General features: G+C 41.1%; 1 protein-coding gene across 2 annotated transcripts; it reads left to right on the forward strand.

The window, feature by feature from the left end:
• Positions 1–6,336: 6,336 nt before the first annotated feature.
• themis2 (thymocyte selection associated family member 2) lies at positions 6,337–16,767 on the forward strand. 2 transcript variants are annotated; one of them, XM_084052643.1, is made up of 7 exons: positions 6,337–6,452; positions 8,557–8,697; positions 9,372–9,797; positions 10,427–11,733; positions 11,958–12,057; positions 15,356–15,474; positions 15,678–16,767. In XM_084052643.1, exons 1-6 carry the CDS (start codon positions 6,347–6,349, stop codon positions 15,466–15,468), a joined length of 2,193 nt encoding a protein of 730 aa, XP_083908769.1. In that variant the 5' UTR covers positions 6,337–6,346; the 3' UTR covers positions 15,469–15,474; positions 15,678–16,767. The 2 variants fall into 2 exon arrangements, with proteins under 2 accessions (XP_083908769.1, XP_083908768.1); XM_084052642.1 differs by having other exon boundaries at positions 15,356–16,767.
• The last annotated feature ends 773 nt before the right edge of the window (positions 16,768–17,540 follow it).

Raw genomic sequence — 17,540 nt, forward strand, 5'->3', positions numbered from 1 at the left:
TTTAAGGCCGGGGAACATTTGTGAGAGACCAAAATCCAAAATGGCTGCCGCGAAAATGAACTTTTTAATGGTTTGACCTACAATGATGCACAATACATGGTTTCAGAGCTTATTTTGGTCAAGGAATACATATATGGTGTTTATATAATGATTTGACCTATTGTCGACCTTCAAATGCAAGATGGCTGCCAATTATGAGCTCCAAAAGGGAGTTTTTTCAAAATCGTCACAGAGCCATCATATTAGGCTCAAATGAAAGCTCTGCTCATGATGAGTTGAATAATATACAATATAAGTACACAGAAGTAATCTCTGAGGTCAATAAAGTCAATGTTTGTGTGTAAACAGCAGTTGCTGATTTGCGGTTTCCCATTAAATAGGGTAGGCTACTGAGAATATGGTGTCCAGTTCATCCCATCACATTTTCATAATGAACCAAAAATAAATGAGCTCTATAGCCTAACATAAAATAGTATTCTGTATGCAAAGCTAGAAAGGTTAGTTGCTTGAGGTGAATTTAAAGGTCAACTCATTTGTCACCCTTATTTTGTAGTATTGCTCCCAGTGTTTCCTGTCTGCCTAGTTACTTTTACCTGCCTTGTCTAACCAGTCTTGTGATTTTGTCAGTGTTTCCACCTGTGTCCTCCTAGTCCCCCAGCCTATCCCAGTGTTGATTGTCAGTTGAGTTCACCTGTGTCCTGTTAATCCCTGTATATTTAAGCCCTGTGTTTGCGCTGTGGTCTTGATGGTCTGTAGTCATGTGAGGTGAGGTTTTTAGTTGTTGTTTTTTGTGCTCAAGAATCTTGGACATTAGAGCGTCTGCCATTCCAGATCCCTTGAATCGCTTGTAGATGGCATAGATGTAGGACATCAACTGGTGGAAAGTTACGAGGATTGGGAGGATGTCCTTGAACATTTCTGGATTCTCCGCCTTGAGCTGAGTGAACGTCTTGTAGGTGGGCAGGTGACCAACAAGAAAGGAGAATGGAATATTCTTCTGCCGCATGGCCTCCACATGTTTCACCATTATGTCATTCACCACTGACTTGCTTGGAGGTTCATTGTATGTTGTGTGGTAATTAGGCATGCTCTTGTTGGGTGGTGGATGACAGCAGGACTGGGCACCACTGTATCCTGGAACTCGCTGCTCTTCAGGTGGTGGTCTTCTGCCATGATTGTCTACACGAGACAGTGCATGTATTACAGAGCGAGCACGCTGCGGAGCTGACCCATCCACTGGTGGATCTACCCTGGGACAAGCAGGTGACTCACTCTTGCTACCAGGGGGGGCATCTGTACTGGCAAACCTTTGTCAGTTCCGCACACTTCTGCTTTAGCTGTGCAGAGATTTCCTTCTTCTTGGTGAGCGTTTCAGCAGTCTCTTCGCCTGGTTTCTTTTCATAGCTCTCTGGCTGCATGTACATGACATTTGTTCGATGGACTGCTGTAGAGTCACCTGTCATAGTGTCAATCTTGAAGTCGTCATTGTCGATGATCACGATAGCTGGCTTGCTGTCTGCGATCTCGTGTGGGCAGGTTGCTGATGCCTCCACATCCATCAGAGCCCAATGGTCATAGAGGAGCAGTGTGATTGCAAAGCTGATGCAGACACCGCTCTTGTGCAGAGTGTCTACCAGATTTTTACTCCTTGTCATGCCATGGACATTTACTCCCAGGTTGATAGCAGAGCTCCGCAGTGTGCTCGCTCTGTGATACATGCACTGTCTCGTGTAGACAATCATGGTACAAGACCACCACCTGAAGAGCAGCGAGTTCCAGGATACAGTGGTGCCCAGTCCTGCTGTCATCCACCACCCGACAAGAGCAAGCCTTATTACCACACAACATACAATGAACCTTCAAGTAAGTCAGTGGTGAATGACATCATGGTGAAACATGTGGAGGCCATGTGGCAGAAGAATATTCCATTCTCCTTTCTTGTTGGTGACCTGCCCACCTACAAGACGCTCACTGAGCTCAAGGCAGAGAATCCAGAAATGTTCAAGGACATCCTCCCAATCCTCGTACCTTTCCACCAGCTGATGTCCTACAGTACATCTATGCCATCTACAAGCGATTCAAGGGCTCTGGAATGGCAGACACTCTGGTTACAGCAGGGGTAGTAGTGGAGGGGTTGGTAGACCAAGCACTACGAGGAAAGCACTACAGACATGGCGTGCTGTGCATCCTGCTCTGGCGAGAGGTTCTTATCCAAAATCACTTGTCCAAGATTCTTGAGCACAAAGAACAACGACTAAAAACCTCACATGACAAAGGTCTACAGACCAACAAGAACACAATGCAAACACAGGGCTTAAATAGACAGGGATTAACAGGACACAGGTGAACTCAACTGACAATCAACACTGGGATAGGCTGGGGGACTAGGAGGACACAGGTGGAAACACTGACAAAATCACAAGACTGGTTAGACAAGGCAGGTAAAAGTAACTAGGCAGACAGGAAACACTGGGAGCAATACAACAAAATAAGGGTGACAAATGAGTTGACCTTTAAATTCACCTCAAGCATATAACCTTTCTAGCTTTGCATACAGAATACTATTTTATGTTAGGCTATAGAGCTCATTTATTTTTGGTTCATTATGAAAATGTGATGGGATGAACTGGACACCATATTCTCAGTAGCCTACCCTATTTAATGGGAAACCGCAAATCAGCAACTGCTGTTTACACACAAACATTGACTTTATTGACCTCAGAGATTACTTCTGTGTACTTATACTGTATATTATTCAACTCAACATGAGCAGAGCTTTCATTTGAGCCTAATATGAAGGCCCTGTGACGATTTTGAAAAAACTCCCTTTTGGAGCTCATAATTGGCAGCCATCTTGCATTTGAAGGTCGACAATAGGTCAAATCATTATATAAACACCATATATGTATTCCTTGACCAAAATAAGCTCTGAAACCATGTATTGTGCATCATTGTAGGTCAAACCATTAAAAAGTTCATTTTCACGGCAGCCATTTTGGATTTTGGTCTCTCACAAATGTTCCCCGGCCTTAAAAAAAATACACCCCGGCTAGATTTGTTTAATAACCCCCCTAGATGACAAATCCATTGAGAAACGGACCTTCGCTCTCCACGGTCACGGAAGTGCCACAGATGACCCAACTATATAGTTTATGCTAAAGAACAGTTTTGTAATGCACAGTATTTACATATCAAGTAGAGTTTACTTGATATGTACTACTGTACACTACCTACATATAGGTCTACTTACTTGGTAGACCTATATGTAGGTAATGTACAGTAGTTATATGCCAAATGTTGGGAGCTTGTACGAAAAATAATCTCACCCAACGTTTTACATCTGTAATAGGCCTAATCATGTGATTTGACAATTAACCTTAGGGTGAATTCTGATTCTAGTAAGCCTTCTTTATGGTCAAGCAGAACATGGAACAACTGAAGTTCAGTCGCCTGTTATCTCTGAGACTCTGCCAGGCCGAAGGCAGAGATTATGTTTTTGCCCCTGTCTGTGTGTCAGCCCACAGAATGAGAAGGAAGGGAAGTCTGTCTTAGCTCAGAGTAGAACATGTTATTATAGCTTGATAACGTTTCACCTCAAACGGGTCTTCATTGGGTCTTTGTGGCAGCGGTGGCCTAGTGGTTAGAGGGGCGGCCTTGATACCGGAAGGTCCCTAGTTCGATTCCCCAATTCATCAATCATGAATCACCGCTGAATAGCCCTTGAGCAAGGCTTCCATGCAGGGTCCGGCTGGAAACAAGCTTCGTGCTTAGTCCGACACCCTGGGTAAACAACAAACTTTGCTTTGCTTTATCAGGTCTGTCCACTGAATGACACACACACAGAGACACACAGAGACTGGAGCTAATCTTAATCAATAAACTAGTAGTTTATTGTCATATCACAATTTACACCAGGTTTATATACCAGCTGTAAACTTGTGATGTGACAATAAACTGAAGTTGAAGTTCAAGTTAATGTGATTTACCAGAGCATCAGTCCTGACATAAAAGGGTGGGTGAAATTCTTTTGTGCAAACTTACCACAAATTGCAACTTCTTTTACAATAAATAATAAGAATTAGAGTGAATATCAAACATTTAGTTTACTTTGTTTAGGTTTATTTAACAGTGCTGAAATCAAATTCTTCTTCTTACAGCCCTTTCTTTGGTCGTGATCTCTCCATTTCTTGGGCATGTGCCAAAGTCTTCGCACACAGCACAAAAACCTACCCTTAATACAGTAGGCTATAGTGTTTAGGGTGCGTTATTCATCATTAAGTGGGATTCATCATTAAGTTAAAGTCATACTTGAAGTTTTTCAACTGAACAAAAGTTATTTTTGACATAATCTTTCGCTAGTAATAAATAAATGTGTTTATTGACAACTTCTCTAAATATTATTAAACATTATTTTTTATTCGTGAGTGTCTGCCCATGACAGTCGTGTCAAAACGACCTAGGCGCCGGAAATGTACAGAGAAAGTATTTATTTATGTATTTTATAGTTAGTGAATACTGTTTCTTTTGAAGAAACATGTTAGTCAGACTTAGTTTAGTAGAAAGAGAGAGAGAGAGAGAGAGAGAGAGAGAGAGAGAGAGAGAGAGAGAGAGAGAGAGAGAGAGAGAGAGAGAGAGAGAGAGAGAGAGCGAGAGAGATAATCTGTGTAAGAATATATGTAAATGTGAACTGAAATATTGAGTAACACTGGATACTGAATGCTGTGAAACACCGATTATGAGATAAACTGAATACTATGAAATACAGAGTAACATTCAGCATTTTCTAGTATTAGGTTTAGTATTCAGTGTTACTCAGTTTCACATTATTCAGTTTAACTCTTAATCAGTATTTCACAGTATCTAGTTTAACTCTTAATCAGTATTTCACAGTATTTAGTTTAACTCAGTATTCAGTGTTGCTCAGTGTTTTGCAGTATTTAACTCAGTATCCAGTGTTACTCAGTAATTGCAGTTTAAGTCAATTCATGTTAACCAGCATTTCACATCCACTGAGAGAAAAATACAGTAATTGACATATTTTTCATTGTTGATTGTGTTTTTTCAGGGGGTTTTCAGCTGTTATTTTGGGTCGAGGTGTTATATTGCACACTATACATTACACACACTTGTGTTGCAACATGTTGCACCACAAGGAACACCCTAATGATTGCATGGGTTAAAATCACTATATGATCAATTGGTCAAAAGTCAGTTCCCTTTGTTCCAATTAATAGAAATCTTCATGCACCTGCTATAATGACATCCTTGACCAATTGTGTGCTTCCAATTTTGAGGTAAAAAAATTAGGAGAGGTCATTCCTGTTTCAGAAGGACAATCCATCCCATTCCTCCCACGCTACCCCCAGTGAGAGGGTAATGGGGTTTGACCGTAACTCATCAAACACCTTTGGAATTGATTGGGAGCCCTATGTTATGCTATGTGAGCTATTTCTGAAAATGTTCGCCCATAATGACATGCCCAAAAGAGGGTTAATGTGGTTAATGGTATTGTGGAGCAAACGCATTGATATGGATTACGTCTCCCCCTTTGATACTGTACTAATTGGAACATTGCAAGTTGCTTCCATTCAGCTATACAAGCTGAAGCACCTGTATATGCGTGTGGCCGTGGAGTTCAGCACAAGCTGAGTTCACACGTGTGTATAAGTGGATTGCCGTTTATAGACAGAATTTTGCTGTTGATAATCTTGGACCCCTATTTTCTTCAATTCATCAAGTATTTATTTTTGTATTCTTCATTCACCTTGAAAGAATGTGACAAAGAACTAAAAATGCCACTAAAAAAAAGCTTCACAGGGTTAGTAATTCATAGAAAAAAAGTCATTTTGGGGGTGAAGTAATCCTTTAAGGTCAGTGCTCTGTGCATGCCAGTTAAGTTCTTCCTCTCACTGATCGCAAACAAACCATTTCTATGTGGGGGATGGTGGGATGGGGGGGAAGGGGGGGGGGGGGGGGGGGGCACTGGGGGTTTCTCATTCTGAAACCGGAAATGGCCCTCTGCAAACCACAAAATTGGATTCAAGCAATTGTCTTGAATGTCATTGTAGATGTTGCATCACAATTTCCATTTACCTGGAACAAACTACACTAAAATGTTTGGTCATAGTATACATGAGCAGTGTCAGTGTCAAATTATTCTGAAATATTTTAATATACTTCCCTGTGACTGTGTGATGAGGCTTATAGCACCAATAAGCGGCAAGCCCATGTGAATATGACAATGTTTTCTGTGAACAACTAACTTCCTCTTTCACTTTTGTGGTTTTTGAAAGAAAGAGCTGCTTGTTTGCCTTCATCTTGCCTGTATTCATTTGAAACTGCAGCAATGGCAGCCACAGGCATGGCTCTGTCGCTGCAAGATTTGATAGCATCACTGGATAAATCATCTCTACCAAAGATTCTACAGGTTTGCTCTGGAGTATACTTCCAAGGTAAATATTTAGGTTAATTCTTATGTTTCTTGAAGTGCATCATGGGTTTGACCTTAGGTGAGAACAATGCCAAGAAAGTGAAGCAAAGAACATGATTCTTGTTAGATCAATTCGATTGAACAAAAGTGATGGAATAAAACAGATATTCTCTCTCACCTTATCTGTAATCAACTAAAACGAATTATATTATGGGTGATCATGAACGAAAATAATTCAATTAGATCAGCTACATAAAAATTGCATCAGTTGTAAGATCCAGAATATTAATAGTGCTACTATGTGAAATTCTGAAAGAAAAAGTGTTTTTTGTTAAACAGGTTAAAGTACTATATTCTGATATTAATCATTGCTACAGAGCGTTTGTTTGGTCACAGGGGTCTCTCCAGCTCTTTAGTAAACAGAATATAGTACATTTTCAGGTACGTGACAACATTTAAGCCAATCAGGAGAGAGCACTGAAAATGCATTTTCTGTTTAATAAAGAGCTGGAGAGACATGGGAGACTCCTTTTACTGAACAAACACTCTATAGTAATGAGTAGGCCTACTATCAGAATATAGAGATATTTAACACTTATTTTAACCAAAGTAAATCACTTACCCTACCTTTAAGTGAAAGATATTTCAGATCGTGGGAGTTAAAAAAGAGAGAAGGTGTGAACTGAGAATGTGTGTAAATCGTTTTATTGCATACGTATCCGCGTCTAAGCTGCCTATGTTGTTTGATCTTATCCTGTCCTCTGTAAAGTATTTTGTGACCTTGTTTTGAAAAGTGGTACAAATGAAGTTTATAATTGTTTGTCTCTATAATTTGTAATTATATTACCATTATCTAGTCTCTATCTAATTACCGTATCTCTCTCTCTCTCTCAATTCAATTCAACTCAATGGAGCTTTATTGGCATGAGAAAGCATACGTTTACATTGCCAAAGCAAAAGTGAAACAAAACAATCACATTAAAACAAAAACAGTACAAACTAGAAAAAGTGCTCCTCGGAGTACAGGTCTCCGCCAGGTCAGGTAGGTTATTGTCGATTCCTGGTGGTGCTATAATAGGCCACTGTGAAAAGGGTGCCATTTCTTTTTAAGGCTTTCACGGCAATCGGACACTGCATTCATGATTTCAAGAATTTTGTTCCAAAAATGTGTTATGCTAAATTAGACCTGCTGGTGGCACTATAACAGGTCAATGTGAAAAGGGTGTCATTTCTTCCTTGGCCTAGTGGGAATGTGCGCGTGAAATTTCACGGAAATGGCAAGCTGCGTTCATGATTTGAGGCATTTTGTTCAAAACGGACCAATCCTGCAAACTTTGGAAGGCAACCTTAGCCAATGAGGATGAAATCTGGAAAATCGGACAGATCCGTGTTGATCACATGACTATAGAGATACTGTGTACCGATTTGCATGACGTTTGGATAAAATCTGTAGAAGTTCTGTCACAAAATGGGTTTTGCACAAATCGGCCTCCTGGTGGCGCTATAACAGGCCCATGTGAAAAATCTGGGGCAGAGGTTAGGAATTGGCATCCAGGGAGTGTGAGTGCACAGTTTCGCAGCGACCGGACCAACGGACCCGGAGATTAGCTGCTAACGGACGGACAGGACACACACACTCACTCACACACGGACGGACGGACGGACAGGGTGCAAAACATACTCTCTCGCCATGCCTTTCGGCCTGGCGGAGACAATAAATTTTGAAAATAAACAGAGCTTTCTTAAACTATAAAAAAAAATGCATTTTCTCTCAGAAAGAGTTAATCATTTTTAGTCTTAAAGGTGGTTGTATTCCATTAGACATAATTCTCCTGTCACAACAGCTCACAAATCTTGCTGCTGTGTTTGCACATTGTTGTACTTCAACCAACAGATGTGGGAGTTTTATGTCATTAGTCCTTGTGTGATTGTAATCCGTGGGAAGTATATGTCTCTGATGACTTGCCACTGATGTATCTCTCTCTCTCTATATGTCTCTCTCTCTCTCTCTCTATATGTCTCTCTCTCTCTCTCTCTATATGTCTCTCTCTCTCTCTCTCTCTCTCTCTCTCTCTCTCTCTCTCTCTCTCTCTCTCTCTCTCTCTCTCTCTCTCTCTCTCTTCAAGGGTCCATATATGAGCTTTCAGGGTGTGAGGTGTGCTTGTCTACCGGGGACCTAATGAAGGTCATTGATATAGAGCTACTATCAGTCACCTGTCAAGACGTCAGCAACGAGGACACATTTGAGCTGCCCATTGGCCACAAGGGTAGGCCTACGTCACAGTCCGTGGCTGACAAATTGATAAACTGTTCAGGACGTAATCCTCTTTGGTACAAAGATACTAAGTCTATATTCTTATCCAGTGTGACTTACAAAGTGTATGGTCATTTATTCCAGAGTTTTGGTAAATTGAATGATGAACTACAAGGAGATAGTATTATTTTCATTTAGTTTTTAGTTTTTTTGTTGCAGAACAAATGTACGGTATTTTCAAGGGATATAGGATGGGTGGGAACTAGGGACATCTGGGCACCTCGATGTAAAATTGGCTATTTTTTGTCCAAAATGGTCTAGACTCTTAAGTAATGTAAAGTATACATGATGTGAATATGCACGGTACATCATTATCAGACTTAATTTTATCCTTCAGCTTCTTGTTTATGCCCCAAAATGACTGGATACACAGGTTTTGTTGCAATTTGATGCAATTGTAGAAATATTACACCTTAATTGTCAAATGTTTAAGCATGTTCTAATCATGTATACTTGACTTTACTTGAAAACATTTTCGAAATATTTTATTTTTTAACATTTTGGAAATAAATGCCAATTTAACACAGAGGTGCCCACTCTCTCCTTGGTGCCCACCTATCCTGTTACCTTTTGGGGTTATTAACTCATTACACTTCAAATGATTGGGATCTTTCTTCGGTCTCTCAGGCTTGTTTAAGGTGGTTCCAGAGGAGATGGCCTACAGTTCGGCAGAAGAGATGATGAGTCTGAGACCATTGGACCTGGGCTCGTGCCTCCCATTCTCTTTCACCAGCCGCAGTGAGCTGACAGTGGGGAGCTTCACAGTGGGCGCCAACAAAGCGATGACCATTCTCTGCGTGGAGCGGAAGGAGGGAAAGGCCACTGGGATTCGCTGCCGCATCCAGGGGAAGCAGGGAGCCTCGGCGGAGGTGCTCATCCCTCTGTCCTGCCGGGGGGAGTTCTATGAGTGTGAGAGCGAAGAGTGGTTCACCCTCCAGGAGATCATGTCCTCGCCCCACCTGCAAAAGCGGAGGTTTCGTTTCAACAAGAGCAACCACAGTGACCGGCATCTCATCCTCAGCCCCGTCTATCAGGTCCATGCCATTATGCAACGTGAGTGCCTGTGTGGTGAACCTAAAATGAACTCATGTCTACTCTGATAATAATGGTATGCTTGCTTGTAAGCATGCTTGGTGAGCAAGCCTGATGATGATAATAACAATGAGAACACATAAGCAAATTACAATAAAATATAACATATCAACAAAGGGAGAAAAACAAGGAAGAAAAAGTGGGAATTAAAACAGCAGCTGACATTAAGGAGTAGTACTAGTAACAAACAGTAATAAAGCAGACAAACTGAAAGCAGCAGCAACAAAAATAGTAGCAAGATACTAAAGGAATGCCTTCCATGAAGTATAAATGATGCTGTTGATGAATTGAATACATAAGACCACAATGGAACCAAGTACCCAGGACTTTTTTGTGTTATCCGTTTAGCCATAATGTCTGACTGTACCTCGTGCTGTTATGACTGATGTATTCAATCAATCAATCAATCAATCAATCAATCAATCAATACAGAGGCTAAATACAAATTGTTGATCAGAATTGACTAATGGACACTCTGGGCTTGGCTGTGAATAACACCCTTGCATTGCAGTCCATGCCACCTACTGTATCTGTAAATATTGGAGTGTCAGCTATACCTCTGACTTTAATTCTCATGTTTTGTCCCACAGTAAGAAAAAACGTTGTGAAGTTCCCCTCCACCTTGGCAGTGGAAGTGGTTGACGCGAGTGAACAGTGTAAGGACATGGTCTTTGTGACTCCAATGACTCTGATCGAGGCCCACACTCAGCCGGACGATTCCTTCCCCACCATGGCAGAGGTCATCGAGGAACCAGAGCCACAGCGTTTGTTCCTCTGCAAGTGGCTACAACAGCTTCACAAGGGCAGCCAGCTCATCCTCCACAGGAAAGGGACCTCAGCCATGGTCCTGGCCTCCAGCATGAAGGGACGGAAGTCGCAACAGTACTTCCTCATTTCTCAGCAATACAACGGGCGATTTCGGCGACGGCCAAGGGAATTTAGCTCCGTGTACGAGCTGCACGTTGCTTCGGCCAAGACATCTGGTCTCAGGGTGAATGTGACGAGACACAGCGATGAGGTGGAGGAGGAGGGCCTGCCCGCTCTCATCGCTGGGGAGCAGCTGGATGTCTTACGCTATGAGAAGGTGGAGCTGGCCTGTGGAGGCAAGGAGGGAAAGAAACAGATGGTCGACACTGTCGTTTGTCGGCGTGTCCAGGAGATCGATGATGATGATGATGATGATGAAGAGGGTGTTGAAAAGGAGGCAGAGAATGAGGAGGTTTTTCTGCCTTTGTACATGCAGTGTCACTTTGTGGAGAAGATAATTGATAACAAGAAGCATAGGCTCAAGGACTTGGGAAAGGACTTCACACTGCCCCTGGATGTTAAGGTGGTGAGTCGTGACGCAGCGCTTGAGTCGGATCCTCTGGTCAGCTTCCCATCTCTTAGGCTAGAGGAGGTTACTCTGGAGCCCACCATCCAGGCAAGTCTACCACAAAGCCCACAGCACTGCTTTGAGATCCCAACTCGCTGGCTGTCCATGTTCATCTGTCTTACTCATGACCGCCTGCCATTGCCCAAGGATAAACTCCCAGCGGACCACGTGGAAATGGTCACCGAAGTGACAGACTCCTTCTATTATGAGTTCCGCAGGCAGACTAGTTCAGATGAAACCCCGCCACCACGACCTCCAAAGAGGAATACGTCTTCCTCTTTGAAGTCTAAAGAGAAGGCCTCAAAACCCTGCAAAAAAAGCACATCCATGACAGACAATCTCAAAGATTTGGCAAAGGGAAAGCCAAAGCCTCCACCAAAACCACACAGCAAGACAGACGAAGATCTGCCAAAGCCTTGTCCCAAAGATGTAAAGCATTCGACAAAATCCAACAACCTGATGAAAGGAGTAAAACGCATGACCCTTAACGTCACAAAGAGACCCCCTGCCCCTCTGCCACCGGTAAATCACACTCTGCAGACATCCCAGAGGAACATAAATCCTTCTCACAGATAGACAGTGTCTTGTAGATTTTACACTTTGAAAATAACAACAGCCTAATGTGATTTCAAGGAAATCATTCGTGCAAACATGTCCAGTTCCTGTTTTTAGGTTTGTTGAGCTTAACAAGTGTGTCATAATATAATAAATGTATATTGACATTTACTTCTATTATTACTGCACAGGATGATGATTTACCTCCACCAATCTGCCCCAGAAAAACCATGGCTGAACAAACCTCAGGCAATGCCAAACCAAACACCTATGTGACGGCTGATAAAAAAGGTGAGGCTTTGTGTTGCATCCATATCATCGATAAATAGAAGAAGGCAGTCGTGCAGACGGCAGTCAGATTAACCCTATAGTCTCACAATGCCAGACGATCAGAGATCTCACCTACTGATTGTCTGGTGACTTCTAAATGCAAGGCAGTTGCTAGAATGGATGTGAGAACAGTTGCTAACAAACCTACGCCTACCAATACCTACGTACAACATGTCACTGCCCCAATATGAAGGGCCGCTCTAAAGACTTTGGATTGGTTCTGCAATGCAGGGTTTTTACACTGTGGCTCTGCTTTCCACATAACGTTTCATACTTTTTTGAAATATTGTAGTTTTATAATGGAAGTATGAGTCTATGACCACAAATTTGTGGTCATACTTCATGATACAGTATGTTGTAGATGACTGACGTCACTGGCTGGCCACCCAGACAAGATATGATGTCTCACTTCCTCCTCACTTCCTCCTCTGCTCATTGCGTTATATTGTATTGTAAAAACCTCTTGACAATTTGATGAAATTAGCTAAACAGCTGGGGGCAAATTGAGCAACTGCCAGTGCCACTACAGAACCCATAGGCCATGAACGTAACTTAATAAGCTTATATTTGGGAAAAGTTTTAAATCAGATTTCAAATGGATATACCAACCCACTGAGGAGAACATAAAGTTTGAGAACTGCCATGTTAACTGTATAAAATTCCCCGCCTGGTGACTGGTCGTTGTAGCACACTGAGTGCTACTATGGGTTGCTGCCAATGCAACTGATGAGACAGTTTTGTTTATTGACCATACACATGCACATTTGTGCACCAAGTCCATATGTGTAGCCCAGTCTTGCTGGGTCTGCTGCTTGCAATGCATATTGTTGCTGTCGGGCAGAAATCTCCATACCGTATTTTAACTTTTAGTTTTTTCATAAGTTAATGCCCTACTTTATCAAACTACGGTCTCACACAAAAGAAACAAAAATAGCCGATCTACAAGCCGCATTGCGATGTGTTTTGAGATTGTAGATCTGTAATTTCTTTGCTATTTTATTTGAATCCTGAAAAGTAACAGTTTTGGACAGTTTAGGTTTCCACCCGGCAGTTATAACCCGTTATAACTTTGCCTTCGTTAAGTCATCTCTCTCTCTCTCTCTCTCTACTGGCATTCTCTCTGGTGTCGTGTGTGTATTGCCCTGAGCCAGTGGTGGAAAGTAACTAAGTACATTTACTTGAGTACTATACTTAAGTAACATTTTGAGGTATTTGCACTTTACTTGAGTATTTCCAAATTTCCAGTACTTTTACTTCTACTCCACTACATCTCAGAGGCAAATATTGCACTTTTACTCCACTACAATTACTTTTCAGATGTAAATTATTACATTATAAAACATACATTAACCACTTTAAACCTATTTTAAATCTAGGCTATATGAAAATAGCAGATCTACAAGCTCACAACGAAAACTAAACTATGATATAATGAAACACACATTAACCACTTTAGCCCTATTTTATACCTAGGCTATTTGAAAATAGCAGATCTACAAGCTCACAACGCGTCGCATCGCGACGCGTTGTGAGCTTGTAGATCTGCTATTTTCAAATATTTAGTACTTTTACTTTTGGTACTTTAAGTACATTTTGATGCCAATACTTTTGTACTTTTACTCAAGTACACTTTTAATTCTGGACTTTTACTTGTAACAGAGTATTTTTATATTGCAGTATTGGTACTTTTACTTAAGTAAAGAATTTGAGTACTTTTTCCACCACTGCGGCCTGAGCCCACGTCCAGCATGCTACTATAAAGAGGAGAGCACAATTAGACATTTGGAAACCTCTGACGATCAATTAATCCTGGCACTGTGTCACTATCCCCATCTCCACCAGCTGTAATTGAGTGAGAGAGTTCACAAAAATGCTAATAAACAGCTTACGTTTGGGAACAGTGAAGAATTGGCTTCCTCATTCCCTGCACGTCACTGGTTAATGCCCATGTGCAAGTTCACATCCTTTGGTCAGCCCACATGAGGAGAAAAATGGAGGACAGACAGAGGTTTCATTTTCTTTTTATTATTACTACGGGCACCGGTCTACTAGGAAACGATGCAAGTTGGGATTGCGTGCCCCACCCAGTTATACAATAGCTGTTTTACCCGTTCTACCCATTGTCAGAGTACCCGTTGTACCTGTCTGTCTGTCTGTCTGGGTCCTTATGCCTTTGTCCCTTTTAGGCCCATATACGTATGGAGATCACTGATATCACCAGTATATGCCCATATATGGGCACTCTCAGTTTGAACTTGAACAATTTAGATTGACTGACTGAAAAAGTGAAATATTACATACTAGCCTGCGTGTGTTAAATCATCAACGCAGACACAGCCCACCAGGATATGCAGTACCACAGACATACCCTATTCATCTCCTAACATAGTTGTAGCTCTTGCTTTTTTGCACATTCATTTCCTGCACACACCCTGAGCTCTATGGCCACAGGGCCATTTGTAATGTCTATATCTATACAGCGTAAGTAGCCTTACGCAACACGCAAATAAACAAGCCCTATACAAAGTACAGCTTCCACTCTCACTCTCACGATAGCCAAAAGCACAGTTGATCTACCATAGACTGTACTCACATTTATTCTAAAGTGATTTTTCTATCTGATCTGGTCTTGAACGGTGGAAATGTTGTGTCTGTGGTCTGTGCCTGTGGTGTCTCGCTTGTAGCCTATACCACCAACAGTATATCAAGATTTTTGTCTCTCCAGTTTACGTTGTTGTGTCAAACCCATCAACTGCGATGGCATGGCGATAAACATTAATGTTACCCACACACTAGAGGCCCAAATATTTTATGGGAGAGCCAGCATTCTTTAGATCAGTGGTTCTCAAAGTGGGGTCCGGGGACCCCCAGGGGTCCTTGAGGGAATTCCCAGCTAAATGATGGATATAGTTAGGAATTAGATAGGAACCAAATGGACCCTTATGGGTCTGTAACTTGAAAAAAAAAAATGATTTTACAATATAAATTGGGGTCTCAGAGATAGAAATTCCATTAAATAGGAGTCCGTAGCCTAATGCATGTCAAACTGGGGTCCTTGAAATTAAAATGGTTGAGAATCACTGCTAGAGCCGTAAAATTCTTCTCTTATGGGGGTCTCGGGCATATCTTTTCAAAAGGGGGTCCGCGGGCTAATAAGTGTCAATTTGGGGGTCCTTGACATGAAAAGGTTTGGGAACCACTGCTTTAGATTACCCAAGCTTCATTTAATTTAAAACTGAACTGTTGTTTCCCTACACAGTGATACTATCTGACGCCCATGCAGATGTAGACAGCGACCATGACTATGAGGAATTGGATGGGGATCTAGCTGAAATGATCAAGAGAGCACAGGAGAGTTCTATCTTCCTCTGAATCTACTGGTATTTAACTCTGATTCAACAGGGTGGACTTCACACCGCTTGGCACGGGCACTCGCTCACTTGAGCCAGCTTCTCTGTTTTCACTAGATGGTTTAGGAAACATAGGGCTGACCACCCATGTCAAACTGTGAAAGCCACACCACCAATAATGGCCTATGAGAACTGTGAATGACGTCAATGTGTTATAATGCCAGTTTAAGACACTTGCATTACAAGGCACTTGCTTCATTCATTCATTATTCAGTCTTCACAAAAGTAGGTTTGCTTTCATAGATACTTCAGATAATTACATACTAGTCCATATCTATACAACAATCTGTTTAATTTATAATTATAGGGAAATTACTTAAAGGGATAATTCACCCAAAACATAACTTTTTTTCTATCGATTAGTCAACCCATGGAGACTTCAATTCAAGGATATTTCTTAGTTTTTGTCGCATTCCTAAGCCAATAATTTGACGACCAGCGGACCGGTAGGCAGCAGTTCCGGTAGGAGACACAAAGGAGACTCTTTGTGTCTCCTACCGGAACCGCTGCCGGTCGTCAAATTATTGGCTTAGGAATGCGACAAAAACTAAAAAATATCCATGAATTCAAGTCTCCATGGGGTGACTAATCGATAGAAAATTTGGGGGGGTTAACTATCCCTTTGAATTAAAATGAGAAGTGTTGAATAGGTACATGTAGCAGAACGGAATTGCAGTGATATCATGAGTGCATGGAGGAACTAGTACATACTGACTGTACTTAGTAAAATAAATATTTTTTTTAAATCTGGCTATATTTGCAATGCTCTGTAAGCTTTTATACTGTTAACTGTGAAATGAAATGTATATGGATGATATAACTGTCCCTGTATTTGTTCACACAGAGCTTTGGCAAGTTTTTCTTCCACTCCTGACAGTCTTGAATATGGGAAATGTTTGTGGGGAGATTTATAGCAACCGTTTTATTTGTTATATTTATTGCTTATGAGAATGCTAAATGACAGGTACTATTTTTCCAATTGTTTTATTTTGGGTATTTAAAAGTATCTGTTTGCCTGTCTTATGAGGTTCTCTCTTTTGACAGATAGGCTACATTTTACTTCCCACTCCCTTGGGGTATTTTCTGTCACTGCACATTTGCACATGAGTGAAATCTGTACTCTGCATTTGATCCATCCTATTAGGAGCAGTGGGTTTAATCAGGGACACTGACACATACTGTGCAATGGACTGGATCATGTCTTCTTGATTCCTCATTGAAACTGAAACGTGTATATACCAGTCATTGTAAATAAACAGCAGTTCCTCATTTTTGCCTTTCTTTTTTTAATAACAGTAATTCTTGGATGAGTCATTTTGTAAATAAACAGCAGTTCCTCTTCTTTTTTTAATAACCGTAATTGGAGTCATTTAGTTTTACTTCACATGCACCATATTGATGAGTCCCCAAAATTAAGACTTGTTAAAGAGTACTCAATTTTCACTCACTTTCTTTAATGACCATGTCTGTGATTACAGTTACATTCCTTTGAAACACAGTCACTCATTGTAAAGCATTAGCCATTCTTAATTCACCTTTAAAAACAGAATCACAATACCTTCAAAAGAAACAAAGGAGTGTTTTCCTTGCAACTGGAATTCAAAAGCAATTAAATATTTGGGAGTGTGGTTGACAAAAGACCTGTCCAAATTATATGAAGCAAACTATCAACCCATAATCACTCAAATCAAAAGAGATATAGAAAGATGGTCTCTGTCACCCTTGGACTTAAGTTCTAGAATAGAATCAGTCAAGATGAATGTCGTTCCTAGAATATTATATCTTTTCCAATCTTTACCGGTGGAGGTACCTGTCAAACAGTTTAATGAATGGGATAAAATGGTATCCAGATTTATTTGGAATGGAAAAAAGCCAAGAATCAGATACCAAACATTACAACTCCCTAAAGAGAGGGGGGGTATGTCCCTGCCGAATCTGAGGGAGTACTATTATGCGGCACAAATGATAAAGATTTTGAGTCAAAATGGAAGAATTTGGAAACTAAATCAATTGACATCCCTATTCAGACATTAA

The sequence above is a fragment of the Gymnoscopelus microlampas genome, assembly GCF_963454915.1.
Source record: "Gymnoscopelus microlampas genome assembly, chromosome: 3".
Lineage (NCBI taxonomy): Eukaryota > Metazoa > Chordata > Actinopteri > Myctophiformes > Myctophidae > Gymnoscopelus > Gymnoscopelus microlampas.

Bases quoted from the DNA above. Each gene is read 5' to 3' on its own strand.
- themis2 (XM_084052642.1), top strand. From the start codon at position 6,347: ATGGCAGCCACAGGCATGGCTCTGTCGCTGCAAGATTTGATAGCATCA. The intron at 9,798-10,426 runs GTGAGTGCCTGT...TTTGTCCCACAG, and splicing joins GGTCCATGCCATTATGCAAC to TAAGAAAAAACGTTGTGAAG. The intron at 12,058-15,355 runs GTGAGGCTTTGT...TTCCCTACACAG, and splicing joins TGTGACGGCTGATAAAAAAG to TGATACTATCTGACGCCCAT.